This window comes from Grus americana, chromosome 10 (assembly GCF_028858705.1).
Source record: "Grus americana isolate bGruAme1 chromosome 10, bGruAme1.mat, whole genome shotgun sequence".
In the NCBI taxonomy this organism is placed as follows: Eukaryota; Metazoa; Chordata; class Aves; order Gruiformes; family Gruidae; genus Grus; species Grus americana.
In genome coordinates, this window is record NC_072861.1 from 8,366,112 (window position 1) to 8,380,278 (window position 14,167).

General features: G+C 41.7%; 1 protein-coding gene across 3 annotated transcripts in view; it reads left to right on the forward strand.

Moving 5' to 3' along the window:
* The window catches only part of MYO1E (myosin IE), a 123,902-nt gene that overhangs the window by 30,748 nt on the left and 78,987 nt on the right, over positions 1 to 14,167 (forward strand). The window contains exon 1 of one of the 3 annotated variants that reach the window (XM_054837068.1): positions 2,638 to 2,776. The exons of 1 other annotated variant lie outside the window; for it this stretch is intronic. In XM_054837068.1, the coding sequence (XP_054693043.1) occupies positions 2,774 to 2,776 (3 nt within the window). In that variant the 5' untranslated portion in view covers positions 2,638 to 2,773. Of the gene's footprint in view, positions 1 to 2,637; positions 2,777 to 2,868; positions 3,295 to 14,167 lie in introns of those variants that run through there. One more of the 3 variants, XM_054837069.1, reaches the window with a different exon arrangement.

Sequence of the window (14,167 nt, forward strand, 5' to 3'; positions counted from 1 at the left end):
TGAAAGTTCTTGATGCAGGGAATTTTTCCTAAATCTTTTCAAGTTAGGTCTTTTAAAGGTAGTATGTCCATATGAATTTTATGACAGAAATGACTTTTAACTTTTGTGCATCATTTAAGAGTACAGAGATTCCTTTTTAATCTGCTGGAGCTCCTCAAGATGAAAATGTGGGTTCTGCCTTTCTCAGAGATGACTGTTATATGTTACTGGCTGGAGGAGCCCAGGCATGCAGACCATTCAGGCACCCCACCGCTGACATTCGAAGGGAAATGCCTTCTGCTGCTTCTGAGCATGGATGTTGAATAAGTGTCATTCACTTAATATAGTCAGCTTGGGAATTAAATGTTTATCATTAAAATAAGCAGAATTAAACGACTATGTTTAAAAGCATGAAAAGAGTTCATTGTGAATTAGACTCTGCTTGGTATACACAGTGCTTAGCAAAGGTTCATGCAGATGCAGAGCACTGATGCCTGCGGCCCTAAAATTTTGTTGAAAGTCATCTTCTAGTTCATCTAGAGTAGGTGGACCCCAGTAGCACACAGAGTGAACTCAGAAGTAGTTTCTCAATTAGCTGTCCAGTGTGAATGCACTTTTTTACTCTTTTTCCACAAGCTAGTTTCTCTATTTTTTTCATAACATGTTATAAAGATGTTTATATGTACATAAACACATATGTTAAAACACAGACATTAAAAAAGATGCACATCCAAAGCAAATAGAAAAACCTGCAAAACCTATATAGATTCTCTTTTTTTTGTTGGCCCTATATACGCACTCTGAATTCTTACAGGTTTTTTTCACCGCTTTTTATCACAGTCTCATAAATTTATGTAACATTTCCATGTTCAAATGAAATACTAGGCAAACTATTTTTGTCCTATTTCTATAAAACTGCTGTTACTCACCTTCTGTTGGGAATCAAAGTGTGAAACTCATCTCCTCTGAAGTTCTGCTCACTTTTAGCACTATCAGATATATTTTTGCTTTAACAGCTATTGCAGCTCATATTTACCACCCAGCTGCTTTCTCAATGAAAATATTTCCTACCCCTTGTACCGATGTCAGTTAACATCTAAGCAATCCACTATGGAAATCCCAAGCTTCACATGATCAGTAATCATACTGTGTGAACCCAGCTGAGCTGAGGAAGTGTTTTGATATTCTTCAAAACCAAGGATGAGACATGCCCGAGGGGCTGTTGTATTTCATCCAAACCACTAAAGTTTGTGGGACGTAAGAGGGGGCCAGATAAATAGTTCAAGTTTTGTCCCATTTCTGTATTGGGCGCATCAGGCTGATTTGAATTTGTAACGTCATCAGCCATGTTTAATGTTTGCAAACCGGCATGCTGATCCTGCAGCTGGATCCATGAGGACAAGCCCACGTGCCTGTGCTGAGCAGCACTGCCCTTCCTCTGCACGGACAGGTCTGGCTGCAGAGCGCACCTGCCTCGGAGCAGCCCACGCAGTGCTCTGCTCTGAAAAGTCAGAAGTGAATCTGTGTATGCCTAATCTCTAAATTAGTTGGGAAGCAAGTCTTTATTTTGTTTATAAAAACAAGCAATAACAGTTGAATAAATATATTCTGTGTAAACCAATTCCTATTTTTTCCAATAACTGCACTTCTTTTTAATCAGAGGTAAACTAAACCCCAGTAATATCTAATGCTGACAACCAGGAACTGTACTTACTGGGAGTGCTTTTCAAGGCAGTAGTTTGGAAGCAACGTTAACATATGACTTGGGGTCTGGCCGTTGTTATGATAGATTATGTTGTTTCCATTTTATTTATATTCTAGCTTAGAAGCGGTGGTTAGAAATCCATTAAAGTCAACAAAAGGGCTTCAAGCCTGGGGAGAAGCGTTTGTCAGCAGGACCACGTTCCTCAGCTGTGGATGGGTTTACTTATTTGATCCCTTAGAAAACACAGTCCCTAGAAGTTGTATTGATTGTATTCTGGTCAAAACAGTACAAGCAACGAGCAATAAAGCAGATGCCAGCTGCCAGGCAACCACCTGATTTTTTTTTTGCATTTGTGGGTACCCCGAGGACTTGTTTCAGTACCCATTTGGTGTCAAGATGCTTTGTACTTTCTGGTATTTCCGGGGATTAGAAGCATCCGAGTTCTGTGTGTACTTTTACACGGGATGAGGAAAGAGCTAGGACTGCGTGAAGCACTAGCCCGCTTGCCAAGGTATTGCCAAGTGCTATTTTGCGTAAAACACATCATACCTAGCCGCAGCAGGGCAAGGGCAGGCCGCGCTTGGTGGTGGGTGCTTATCCCTACATGGAGCGCAGGCTAGAGGTGCTGAGGGGAGGTGGGCTACACCAGCGAATGCCGCGAGCAACAGTAGCAGCCTCAAAGCGCTTGGCCGCAGCGCGAGGGGGCGCGTACCGCCGCGCCGGGATTCCCTCAGGGAATGACGTCCCGGCGGCGCGCGGCGATTGGCTGCGCCGCGGAGAGTTCTCCATTTATGGACACATCGCCCGCGCGCGGCCGGCACGGGGCAGCCGTTGCCGCCGCGTTCCTTTATTCTTCCCGGCCGGCGCGAGCTTCAGCCCTCGCGGGTCGCCCCGCCCCGCCCTGCCCGCTCGAGGCCGCTCTTGCCTCCCGCCTCCCCGGCGAGCTGCGCGCGCGGGGAGGGCGGGCTCCCTCCCTCCCTCTCTCCCTCCCTCCCTCTTCTCCTTTCTCTCCCCTCCTTCCCTCCGTCCGTCCCGGGGCGCCGGCGTGTCTGGGCAGAGCCGCGGGCAGCGGAGCGCGGAGGAGCCGCGATGGTAGGCGTGGGGCTGTGGGCGGCTTTCGCGGGCTGAGCTGGGGGCAGCGGAGGGGGGGAGCGGCGGCTCTCTGTGAGGAGAGCGGGGCTGCCTCGGTGCCTGCCTGTTGTGTTTCCTCATGCTTAGCTGGGAAGGGGCTGCGGGCAGCGCTCCCTGCCCCGCGCCGCGAAGGGGCCGCGGCGAGGGGGCGGTTGTGTAACCGGCGCCGGCGCGTGGGAAGCGGGGTGGCGCCACGCGCTTGCCGGGGCGCAGCCGGCTAGGGGCTGCTGGCCCTGTACAGCCCGGGTAGGTGCCGCCGCCGGGGCACGGCGGCTTCGCTCTTCAGTCGCGTCCTGAGGCAGCCCGGGGCCGTCCGTTCCCCCGCGCAGGGCTTGGGCAGGGCCGGCGGCCCCCCCGCGCCCTCTGCGGAGCACAAGCCTCGTCTCTCGCCGTTTGGAATCTAAAGAGGTTTTGCGTGTTGGTGTCCTCAAGCAGGAAAAAATCTTGTGGGAAGGTAACGCGACGGCGTTGAACAACAGGTGACGCATCTCCTTTTCAGAGTGTGCTTGTTGAGGGAGTTTCTGCGTGGAGACCACCCCCCGAGCTGTTGTTTTCTGGCACCCGTGTCCGCGTATCAGTGTCAGCCCTGGTCCACTTGCGAGTGGGTGACCTGATGACAGGCAGCAGCAAGAAAACTTAGGTGTGTGCAGCAAATGCAACTCTCGACGACAGGGTATTTGGGCACTGCAACTGCTGGGTCTGTTACATGTCCGATATGATAAGGGGAGGCGACATCAGTAAAACATGTCAATGCCAGGCTGAGGAAAAACTGATTTTCAGCAGCTGAACCTGGTTTATCTTTAGTAATCGATTCCTGATGATTGATAATAGCTTTCATCCTGAAGTAATCCAAATGATGATTATGACTACCTGTTACACAAGAACTTAGAGTAGTAAAAAACCCTATGTGGTAATAATTAGGCTAAAATTTATAACCTTTAAGCAAGGAATTTATTAAAAACTGTTCTAAAGTGGAATACTAAAGATCTGGGAGTTAAGATACTTGGGAGACTTTTGTGTTATTCCTACTAAAGCTTAACTAAGGTTAAGTTTTAAAGATTGACAGATGTAGTCCTTGTGTATTTGGAGCTTTACTGACTTATGTGGAGTGTTAGCTTTGGGTCCTTCACTGCCGGTGTCTTTTAAAGGATGCTCCTCTTATTACCAGTGTCTGTGCTTTGACTTCCTGAGGCAAGTACAGTTGTGCCTGGTGATACCTACTGTTGAGCACAAGTCTTTGCTTTAAATAAAGCAGTGCAAAGGTTAGGAAGCTAAAATTTCTGTCACAGTCAGGGATAGTGGTACCACCAGCTCTTATGGTCCTGTTATTGGTAAGGAGCTTTGAATAAGATAGGCATGTGTGTTCCCTGTGTGTTGATTGTTTAGCCAGGTGATTCAAATCAACTCTTTAACCATAACCTTTGCTCCTTGGTACTTGCTAAGTCACAAATACCTGTGGCACTTGCAGACTTCCTGGTAGAGATTGTGTATCATTGCCTAGGCTGCTGACATCTTAAATGGAGTTGGAAGTCCCTGGTGCGGGTCCTTCAGAGATGTCTGCCTGTTAACAATAATACTTTGAGATCAGTGAGTCTGTTGGTCTGCTGTGGACTCCATTAATTCCTTTTTAATGAAAGGTTTTAGTTAAAATATAGTTCTTGTAAATACACGTAACTAACTGGTAACATACTTGATGAGTTTTACTTGTAAGAGAGTTAGTTTCTTCCACAAGATATCCTTTTCAGGGAACTACTCAGACAGTTATTCTCCAGCTTTTAATTTGATACTGAAGTAATCGTGAATTAACCTTTTCACTGTGAGATCTCAAGCTAATGTGAACTGCATTTTTTAAGATTGTCCATAAGTAACGATTACAACAAACCAGAAAAGATTGTTTTTTAAAAGTACTGCTTTTTTTCCTAAGAATTATGCCCAAGCAATTGTTTGATAATCATTAGAAGGTAGTACTTTGTAATTTAGAAAGCTGGCAGAAGGATTGCCTGGCAGGACTTCGAATGACTGCTTATGAACATGAATCACATTACTAATATCCTGAAACTTTATACTCATTCTCTGTGCTGTATATATAAAAAAAAATCACAGTATTTCCCTTATTTTTGTCTTGACAGTTTGATTTCGGGGGGGGGGGGGGGGGGGAAGCAGATGTCATAGGACTGCTCTGTGCTCTCTAAATTGAGGTTTTTTCCACCATATTGTCTCTGTAGACTTTCGAGTGAACTTTTCCTGTTCCGACAGGGTCCACAGTGCAGGGTGCTGAGTTACCACTGGCATCAGTTGTAGTTGTTTCATACTTCTCAGGCAGTCTGATGCAGCAGAGCATATAAAGGTGACGCTGGTATAAATGTGCTGCCTTTAGCCCCTGTGCTGTGGTGCATTGTCCTGCTCAGGTCTGCTGGCAAGATTGTGCAGCTCTGTGTGACGTAGCAATATGTATGCGCTTTTTTGCTGGTTTATTTTTAATCCAGATCAATATCTACACCTGGTTAACAATGTGGTTTTGGAGATCTGCAGGTGTGGAATGGGTGAGTGGTTTAATGGCTGTATGCTGCAGTACAAGGAGGGGATGGGGAGCAGTGTGGCAAAACTGCATTAAAGCTGATGTTTTAAGGAACATGTGGCAACTGTGGAAATATTTCTCTTGAGATGCATCTGTTTTGTTAACTTTCAAAAAACATTCAACATTGATCAGCAAATGTAATACTGTTTCTAAGACATAAACTGCTACTGTATTTATTAAAAAAAAAAAAAACCACAAAAAAACCAAGCAACAAACCCAGAACCAAACACCAGAAACCCAAGTAAATACTCCACCAACAACCTGGCAGTGATCACCTTTGCCTGCTTTTGCATAATCTCTATACTAGATTACTTCTACTGAAGTTTTGTACCACTTTGGGAAGAGTGAGAAGGGAAGGCTCCAAGAGAAAGCATGTTCAGCAGTATCTGAAGTAACTAAAAAATTGTCAAGGAAGCCAGGTTGTCTAATTCACTTGTTGGGGGGAGGGAAGAGCCGGGGGAAGTGTTCCTATGTTGCCTTTCACTAGCATTTCAATGCTGAGCATTTTTTTGTAGCACTGCAGTCAGCACGTGCATTTTATCTGGGCGTATTTGGTGTCTTCCTGTTTCTACCTTTTCAACAAAGATGGAAGGAGCACTGGTTAAATCTTAAAAAGGAACCTTTTAATAGCAGTTCAACGTAGCTTGACATCATTAGAGGTTGGATGTTTGTAGCCCAATCCAGCAAGATGCTGGGGATGTCTTGATTACATGCAGTGCCTATGAAAGTCTGCAGAAATGAAAATGAATCAAGCCTGAAAAGACTTGCTAGCCTTTGGGATTTAGTCTTAAAATAGCTAATGTGTGATGTGAGCTGCGACCTTATACTGTCTTAAGTCTTTTTCTTTCAAGAAAGTCACGAGCAAGACACTAACCCTTCTGTACTTGAAGGGTGCTTTTCTGTCTGGTGCTGCAGACAGTAGCATAAGCTCAAACCTTGCTTTCTGCCAAATGTGAATAGTAGAGAGGGTAACAGCATGTGCTTTGCATTATGTCTGGAGGTGCATTAATGGAAAAATCTTCCAGCTATATGGTGTTTCTGTCTGGCTGATACATAAAATATAATAAAACACAGTAGCATGTTCAATAGCAAAGCTAGTGATTCATACTTGATGTGTTTTGTTTAGGTTTACACTGTGTGCATGCTTGTCTTTGTTTCTTTCTAGTTTAGACCTCTAGAATGGTTTATGGATATGTTGTGTATGTTAGTATTTTCTGAAGAAGTACTCTAATGTATGCAGAATGTTACCCAAATGCAGCTTTTGTAGCTGAAAACTGAACATGTGATTGAGTATGTATGTGTCTTAAGCATTTTTTGCAAATTTCTTTTCCCTTCCAGAATTGCTTCCCCCCGCTGCTTCCATATGTAACTAGCTTGTAGTAAAGGAAATAGTGACAATGCTATTAGCAGTTTAACTAAACTATTTGCTGCCACTTTTTCTTAACTCGAAGAGATAACTTGCCCCAGTCTTATTGCCTTGTCTTAAAGCATTGCTGCATGTGTGGAATGGGGGAAGTCAAAACAAGTTTTTTAGAGCCTTTGTGACAGCAACGCACAATTGAAATATTGTCAAGCTTTTACCGAGTTCTCAGTAAAATCTTAGTAATATTTCCATCTTAACATGGAGTGTATATTTCCTTGCTTGAAATGCTGAGTTGCACATCTCTTTAGCGAAGTCTTCTCGGTTCCTTTTGTAATACTTTTGAATATTTTTTCCTTCATAAATACCAATTAAATTGCTTCCCTGTTTTAGGAGTTAGTGCAAAAGTAACATTGATCTAAATGGTCGTGCTTTGCTCTATCCAAGTTTTATCAAAGAATAAAGGTTTTTGTACTTTTCTAGTCACAATTTCAACACAAGGAATCAGAAATGCTTGCATGTTTAGATTTGCCTTCTTATATAGTATGCATGCATTACTAATGTGTAGATAGAGAACATATAAATAAACATCTTCAGAGCTACAAAAGAATCCTTTATATCAATAAAACCTAATTAGTTTTAGTTGCTGTGTCTGATGAGGAAGGGAACAAAAAGGTGAGAAGTAATCTTTCCTTCTAAGCTCCTAGCTCTTACACTTACTTTGCTAAGGACCCTGCGTAACCCTAGGAGTGAGTTTAATGTACTTATACAAATAGTTCTGATGTATATTGTTGTAGTTTTACTGATAGAGACAGGCCTGGGATCTGGCTTACTGTGTTGGCCTGTAAGCTGTCAGATTTTTGCTTACCCTTTGGTTCTGGTTGCTGCCACAATACATGGCATATAAATGACAAATTGATCTGCTTCCTTTTTCAGTTTCCTAAAATGCTATTGTAATGCACTACTGCAGCCAGCTTTTTTTAGGAAGCTGGATTCTAGATCTAGATGGTGTGTCGCTACTGGAAAGCATTAAGGGCTATGTTAGTGATTTTGCACCTAATTAAAACAGGTTTTCTTCTGGGAGTTAACAGTGCAAAATCAAAGAAGCAGTTCACAGAACTGGGAAGAGTGTGTGTCTGTATGCATTTGTTTTACAAAAATAAGGATTTGGAAAATAGTTCAGTCTCTCTGCAAACAGAAATTGCCAGGCATAGACTTTAGCAAGAAAGGGTTGGATTGCACTGTTGTTAACTTTTTGAATGAAGCCACTTTGTACTGTGTAAAGTCGGACTTTGAATATAAGCAACAAAGGTTTACATCAGTGTAAAGGGCTAAAGCTTTTGGGGAAAATCATATGAAGGTTCTTGTACACATTTTCTCGTTTGTTGGAGGTCATTCACTTCCTCAGTATCCTATTGTCTACCAAGGAGCTTTTCTGGTTGATGCTGGTCACTAGCAAGTGACTAGCATTCTCATTACTCCTGTGGAAGTGTCTTTTTTTTAACTGCTTGTGTATGGAGAAGTACTGCAGGTGTATGGACTGTTTGCTAATTTTTGAAACTGCTGTAGCCAAAGGACTCTGTTAGCTGCTCTATGTTGTTCGACTTTTTACATGGGTGTAAAAGCATTTACAAATATCAGAGAAACAGCAGAAAGTAAACAAGAACTTTCTCCCTATCTTAAAATCAGAACAGAGAGCTGTGTCTTACTCGGACAGGTTGTTTAGATGTTCACCTCACCTAATCACTAGGACTCTTGTGCAATCTTAGCCTCCTGTTGCACTCCTGGGGGAGCTTGGGTGTGAGGAGCTGTTATTTCAGTCAGACCTTCCTGGACTCAATTCAGTCTTTCCCGTCTCCTGCTCCCTTCCCCCACGTTCCTGAGATACCAATCACTGTCCTGCCCAGGAAGTACAGCTATCACTCATCTCCTGACTCATCCTCATCTTGTAGCTTTCCTAATCTCCACCTACTGATTTCCTCCCCTTCTCCTCCTGTCACCTCTTTAAAAATGCAAATACCCCTTGGGGAGACCAGGTGTGCAGTCATGTCCTGGCAGTGCATGGGATCTGTTCTAAGTCATTACTGTGGTAGGAAAAGGTTTCTTAGTCTAAAGCATTTCCACACACTGAACCTTACAGGTGTGTTCTGCCTATTTTATTGAATGCGTGTTATACAAATGTGTAAATGGCTTTGGAGTTTGCCTGCTTCCTGTACCACAGCAAGTATATCTAAGGGGGTGTGGTCAAGGATCTTTTTCCAAAGATGCTGTGGCATTTAATTGGCATTAAAACCATTGGTGGATTGGGTTCATAAACTGTAAAGTGTATTTCTAAAAAAGATTTCTGAACTGATTTTTTTAAAAACTGAAACTGACAATGCTTTTTTTTTTTTTAACAAAGTCAATGAGAGAGCTGACAAGGAAAGCAGTATTGGTAATTGGAGTGTGAGTCAGAGTTATCAGAAGTGATGCTTATTTGGAAGCGTGCTTAAGAGGAGCTTTCAGGTATAAAGAATTACCTACTAACATAACTTATTAAATTCAACAACTAAATGTGAACTTTAAAGCCAGGCATTAGCAGCTCTTCTGCATGCTTCTTGATCAACACCATTCTGGAAGTATATAAAGGGCTATAAAACAGGTCTGGTGCTCTGCTCTCTTGTCATATGGGTGATTTTTCAGCTGCCAGAAGTGTCTGTGGTGAAAGCCACTTCTGGCTGTCAGGGGAACAACGTGAAAGGCAACAGCTTTATACTCTTGGGGTGGGATGATGATAAATCTCTTTCTTTAGTCTACTTCAAAAAAAAAAATGGTTTATATGAAAGCATGTGCTTCTAGAAGCTATTTTGATGCTTTGTTCAGCAATCTGAAGTCTAAATGAGGGGTTTTTGTTGGCATCCTTCAAACAGGACTAGCAGTCTTGTAGAGACTAGCTGCACTTGTCCCCGTACAGGAAGTGCGAGGGATTTTTTTTCCTTGCCAGCTCAGAACCACTGACTGAATCACCTTCATCAGCTGAGCCTGAGTCTGTAACCAGTTCTCGGTCAGCCTTGTCTAATTAAAGTGCTGAAGCCATATTCAAGTCTGAACAATGCAGCCTGATATCATTTATAACACGTCAAATGTTCTTAATGTTCAGGACTTGAAATCTTTCATGCTTGTGTCTTATGAAATAGTATGCTGGCAGATGTTTGATCCTGCACCTAGCATAGTCTGTTTTCAATCTGACATTCCACAACACTTGTGAGGCTTTAAATTCTAGGCAGATTACCAGTGCATGCTGTTATCTTTTGCAGTGATTTATGTCTTTTCCTGCGCTGTGAGTTGTATATTGCTAGTAGCAGAAATACAGAAAGATGGAAGTTGGGACCTCTTGTCAGTAATATATTTGCAGTGCCAAGCAGTAGTCAAGAATTTGTCTCATCTTGTTTTGGTTTTTTTCCTGCCTTGAAGGATACAAGTCTGCACAAATGGCTAAGTGTTTCCAAATTTGCTTTTGCAGTTAGTCTTAATCCTATGTTATTCCCAATTTTGTAAAGAAGTATGCTGGTAGAAAGTGCATTTGAATTTCTTTTAACAAATGCTGCCAACACATTTGAAGTCCTTTGGGTTGCGACCCCTGTACGCTCTGATAGCTCATCTGGTATGAAAGTACTACTGGCCTGGGGGGTTAGTACAGTCATACCTACAGTACAGATATATTGAAATGGGGGATTTAAAATTTGGTGAGATTCATTCCAGAAAGGATATAAAGCTACAAAACCACCCATCCTTGCTTTCTGAGCACAGACGTACTAGCTGTCTATGCAGTCTGAATTAATAAATAATTATACAATATCTTCTAGTAAAGCCAATGAAACATGGATTTTGTGGGATTATTTCTGCTGTCTTGGTATTGGCACTTACAAATTGCTATCTAAATATAGATCAATAAATCTATTTTTGAAGGGACTAGTGATAGGATGCAATCATTTAGGGGGAAAAAACTAATTAGTCATGGGAATCTGCTATTGTATAGACTCTTGTATCATGTTTAGTTCTATAGTTTTTGTTGATTCTTGATAGTGCAGTTTTTATGGAAGCAAGTTAGACCGACACAGTAGTCCTGTCAGGAAATTTCTGATATCTTTCATACCATAGCTTGAATAAAAAATTTGGATACCGTGGAAACTGATGTATTACAAAGCATGACTTTATTACATATAGCTTCTATACCATATAATATCATGCTGATGCTGTTCTCGTGTAAATTTGATTAGTTCCTGAGTTCTGAATTGCTTTAATCCATGAAAACAATTATTTGACTTTACTAATTAAAATACAGTAGTCCCATTAAGAACAGAATTACTTCAGCTAGATTTTTTTTTTCTCCACTTAAAAACCGTGCCTGGTGCACAGTCATGTTTCCAGGACTTGATGCTGTATTGTTGGTAGTTTCCAAAGCCTTTTTCAGTGCTTCCCCTCAACTTTAAATATATGCTGGAAACTACTATATTGGTCAGTAATTGCTAGATTCAGCAAACCAAAAATTCCTACAAAAACATTCTGGTCTTTGCAGTGGAAAAGTCAAAATAACTTCTCAGCGTAGGACAATTCATATGTTTTCAGGTTTTGAGGGTATCCTGACTGTTCTTTGTGTAACCTGCAAGACTTGAATAGGACTGGAATAAGGTGACTTTTTGGAATTGTTCTGCCCTTGTGGAAGGGGAAGTATAGTCCTACTGCTACAGAGTAGCAGCTTAAACCTGCTGAGATGTCTATGGCAAAAGAGCTAAAAATGCATAAATCTATTCTGAACTGTATCCAAACTGTTAGCCATTTACTTGCTCTGCAGTGGCTGTTGGCTTTGCAAAGCATCTCTTCCTGCTTCTTCCTTGGGTACCCAAGAGTTCCTAATTACAGATGCTTAAATCCCAGATTTGCTAGTTGTGCTGGTAAAGAGTGACATTAGCACACAGTGCTTGTGTGAGGAGGAACATTTCTCTTCTAGCTAAGTGTTGGAAGGTGGGCCCCTCAGGGTTCATATTTGATGGCCAGTGTCACATTCAGTATACTTACCAAGGGTTGAAGGCAAAGCCCCTGCAGGAGCAATGTTTCAGAACCCGCTAAGGACCCAAATGCCATTCTGTTGGTGATGCTAGTTTATAGGAATAGACTATCAGCAAATAGACTTTGTTCTTAAAATTGGAGTTGCAGTCACTTCCACAGACTATGCTATTTCTTAGGGTTTTTTTAAGAGGAGTTAGGCTTGATGCAGGGGAAAAAAGTGAACTTGAATGTTGTTTGTAACAAATGGAGGTCCTGTTATGACACTGCTTATGTCTATGGAGGTCTAATTTGAGATTTGGCTGTTAATGAGCAACAACCTGAGTTCCATTTAAAGCAGAGTTGGGGGTGGGGGCAGCAGGGAAGGGAGAATGACTCAATTGTAGGACAGGCCACTGCTTTTGCTACTTTGCTGTATTTCACTTTTTTTTTTGTCCCAGCATTCAGTTGTGATCACAGAGTTCAAGGCATGATCATTTTCAGATGGGAGGTTAGGGATAGGTCTTCAGCAGAGCAGGTCAGATTAGAAGCGTACCTAACAAGTGAAAGAGGACTTGACAGTGCCTGAGTATCCAATATGTGGAACTCGAGATATGTGTTGAGTACTTGTTTCTAGCAACTAAGTCTGGTTTCTTAAGCAGCTTAGATATTTGTCTCAAACTGTCACTCTTGTCTTACAGCACTATGTAATAATGTGCATCTGCATGGCAATAAAGGAATAGATCCAAAGTACCGAAGAAGATAAGAATTTGCCTGGTTTGATACTTGCTTTAAATAACAATTAAATCAGCATATATTATGGTACATGGTTAACAAAACTTACATTTGATACAACTGAAATGGGTTCTGTTGTGGTTTAAAAAGTACATACGATAACGGAGATTAATTTTTTCTAGTTTAAAGTTGCCTTCAAACACACAGAATACATATTGTCTACAGAACTTACTATAGTCTCCACTGACCTTGGCCTCAGGCTCAGGAATATGTTTAACAAAGTGCATGAGCCTCTTGTGAGGCTACGAAGTGGTTAAATTTTAGTACACAGTAGTAGAGAATAGATTAATTATTTCATGAAGATAGTACTATTGTTAATTGACAATTTTAATATTGAAAGAAATATTTAGTTTTCCACTTCCTAGTGTCAGTTACCCAGCTCGCTTCTCCAGAAGTCTTAAAGCTATTCCCATGAGTACTACTCTTTAAAGCTTTTCTAGTGGTAAATAGGAATTCTGGTTCCAGGGCTCTTAATCCCTGAAATACCAGCACACCCAGTCCACAGAGACCTGATCTCAATATGCAGAGTAAGTTCATGACCAACAGTGGTTTCTTCCTGTAGTTTACTTTGTTTTTATTCTTGGTTCATTCTAGGAACACTTGAGAGGAAACCGAAGAACAGTGGCTACTTATTCCCATATTTGGTATTGTTCTAGACAAACTGAACATCCTTTCTCACTGAAAGAGAGAGGTGATACAGTGTTTCTGGACAATCCAACCTTCCTCAAACCATGGGTTAATCTTGGCAGGGTCACATTGGGTCTGTTTTCTTTGTAGCTGTGTACACTGCAGTTTTCTACATGGAGTTATAGTGATGTTAAGCAGTTGGGTAGTACTAATGGGATGGATTAAGAAATGTGGACCTGCATCTTCACATTACTGAAAGCTCATCTTTACATAGTTAAAGTCCTTGTTCTACAGCAGTGCTTCCACTGGTTTATACACTAGTAGTGGTGTATTTTAAATTATAAAGAATTGGAAATAGTGGAGGTTACAAAGTACTTTTAGTGAAATTGAATGCTCAAAGAGGAAATAGTTAGAATGTCAATGTCAGTTGCACCTCCTAACTTGCTCCTTGTTTTTTTTTCTTGAGACCTGTATTTGGATGGGCTCATACTGTATTCTGTATTCCTGGTACAGATCTTGGGAGGGGGGCAAGCACTAAACCTGGTTTCTTAAACAGTCGTAAAGCCATGTAGAAAAAGAAGCAAATACAACACACTTCAGAAAAGCATTGTAATCACTAGAAATGTACTCACTAATTCCTGCTGAAATAGCTAGCTGCCTTACCTGCTCCCATGTAATTTGCCATTAAAAACACAAATTCATTCTGTGACAGTGGATTCTGATCTTTAGTTTAGGAATCCTGAGATTGACCTCTTCTTGTTCTTAAGTATTGCAATCTGTACTTAAACTCAGACTAAATAAAGTTCAGCTGCATGTGTCAGACTGCCCAAAGTTAAGCCATTATGGATACAGTCTTGACAGAGCTAGAAACTTGCAATTCTGGATAAGAAAGGAATGTCTGAAACCTACCCAGAAGAGCAGAATACAATACAAAATTCTAAATCCCTGTTTCAGTGACGTAAGTTTA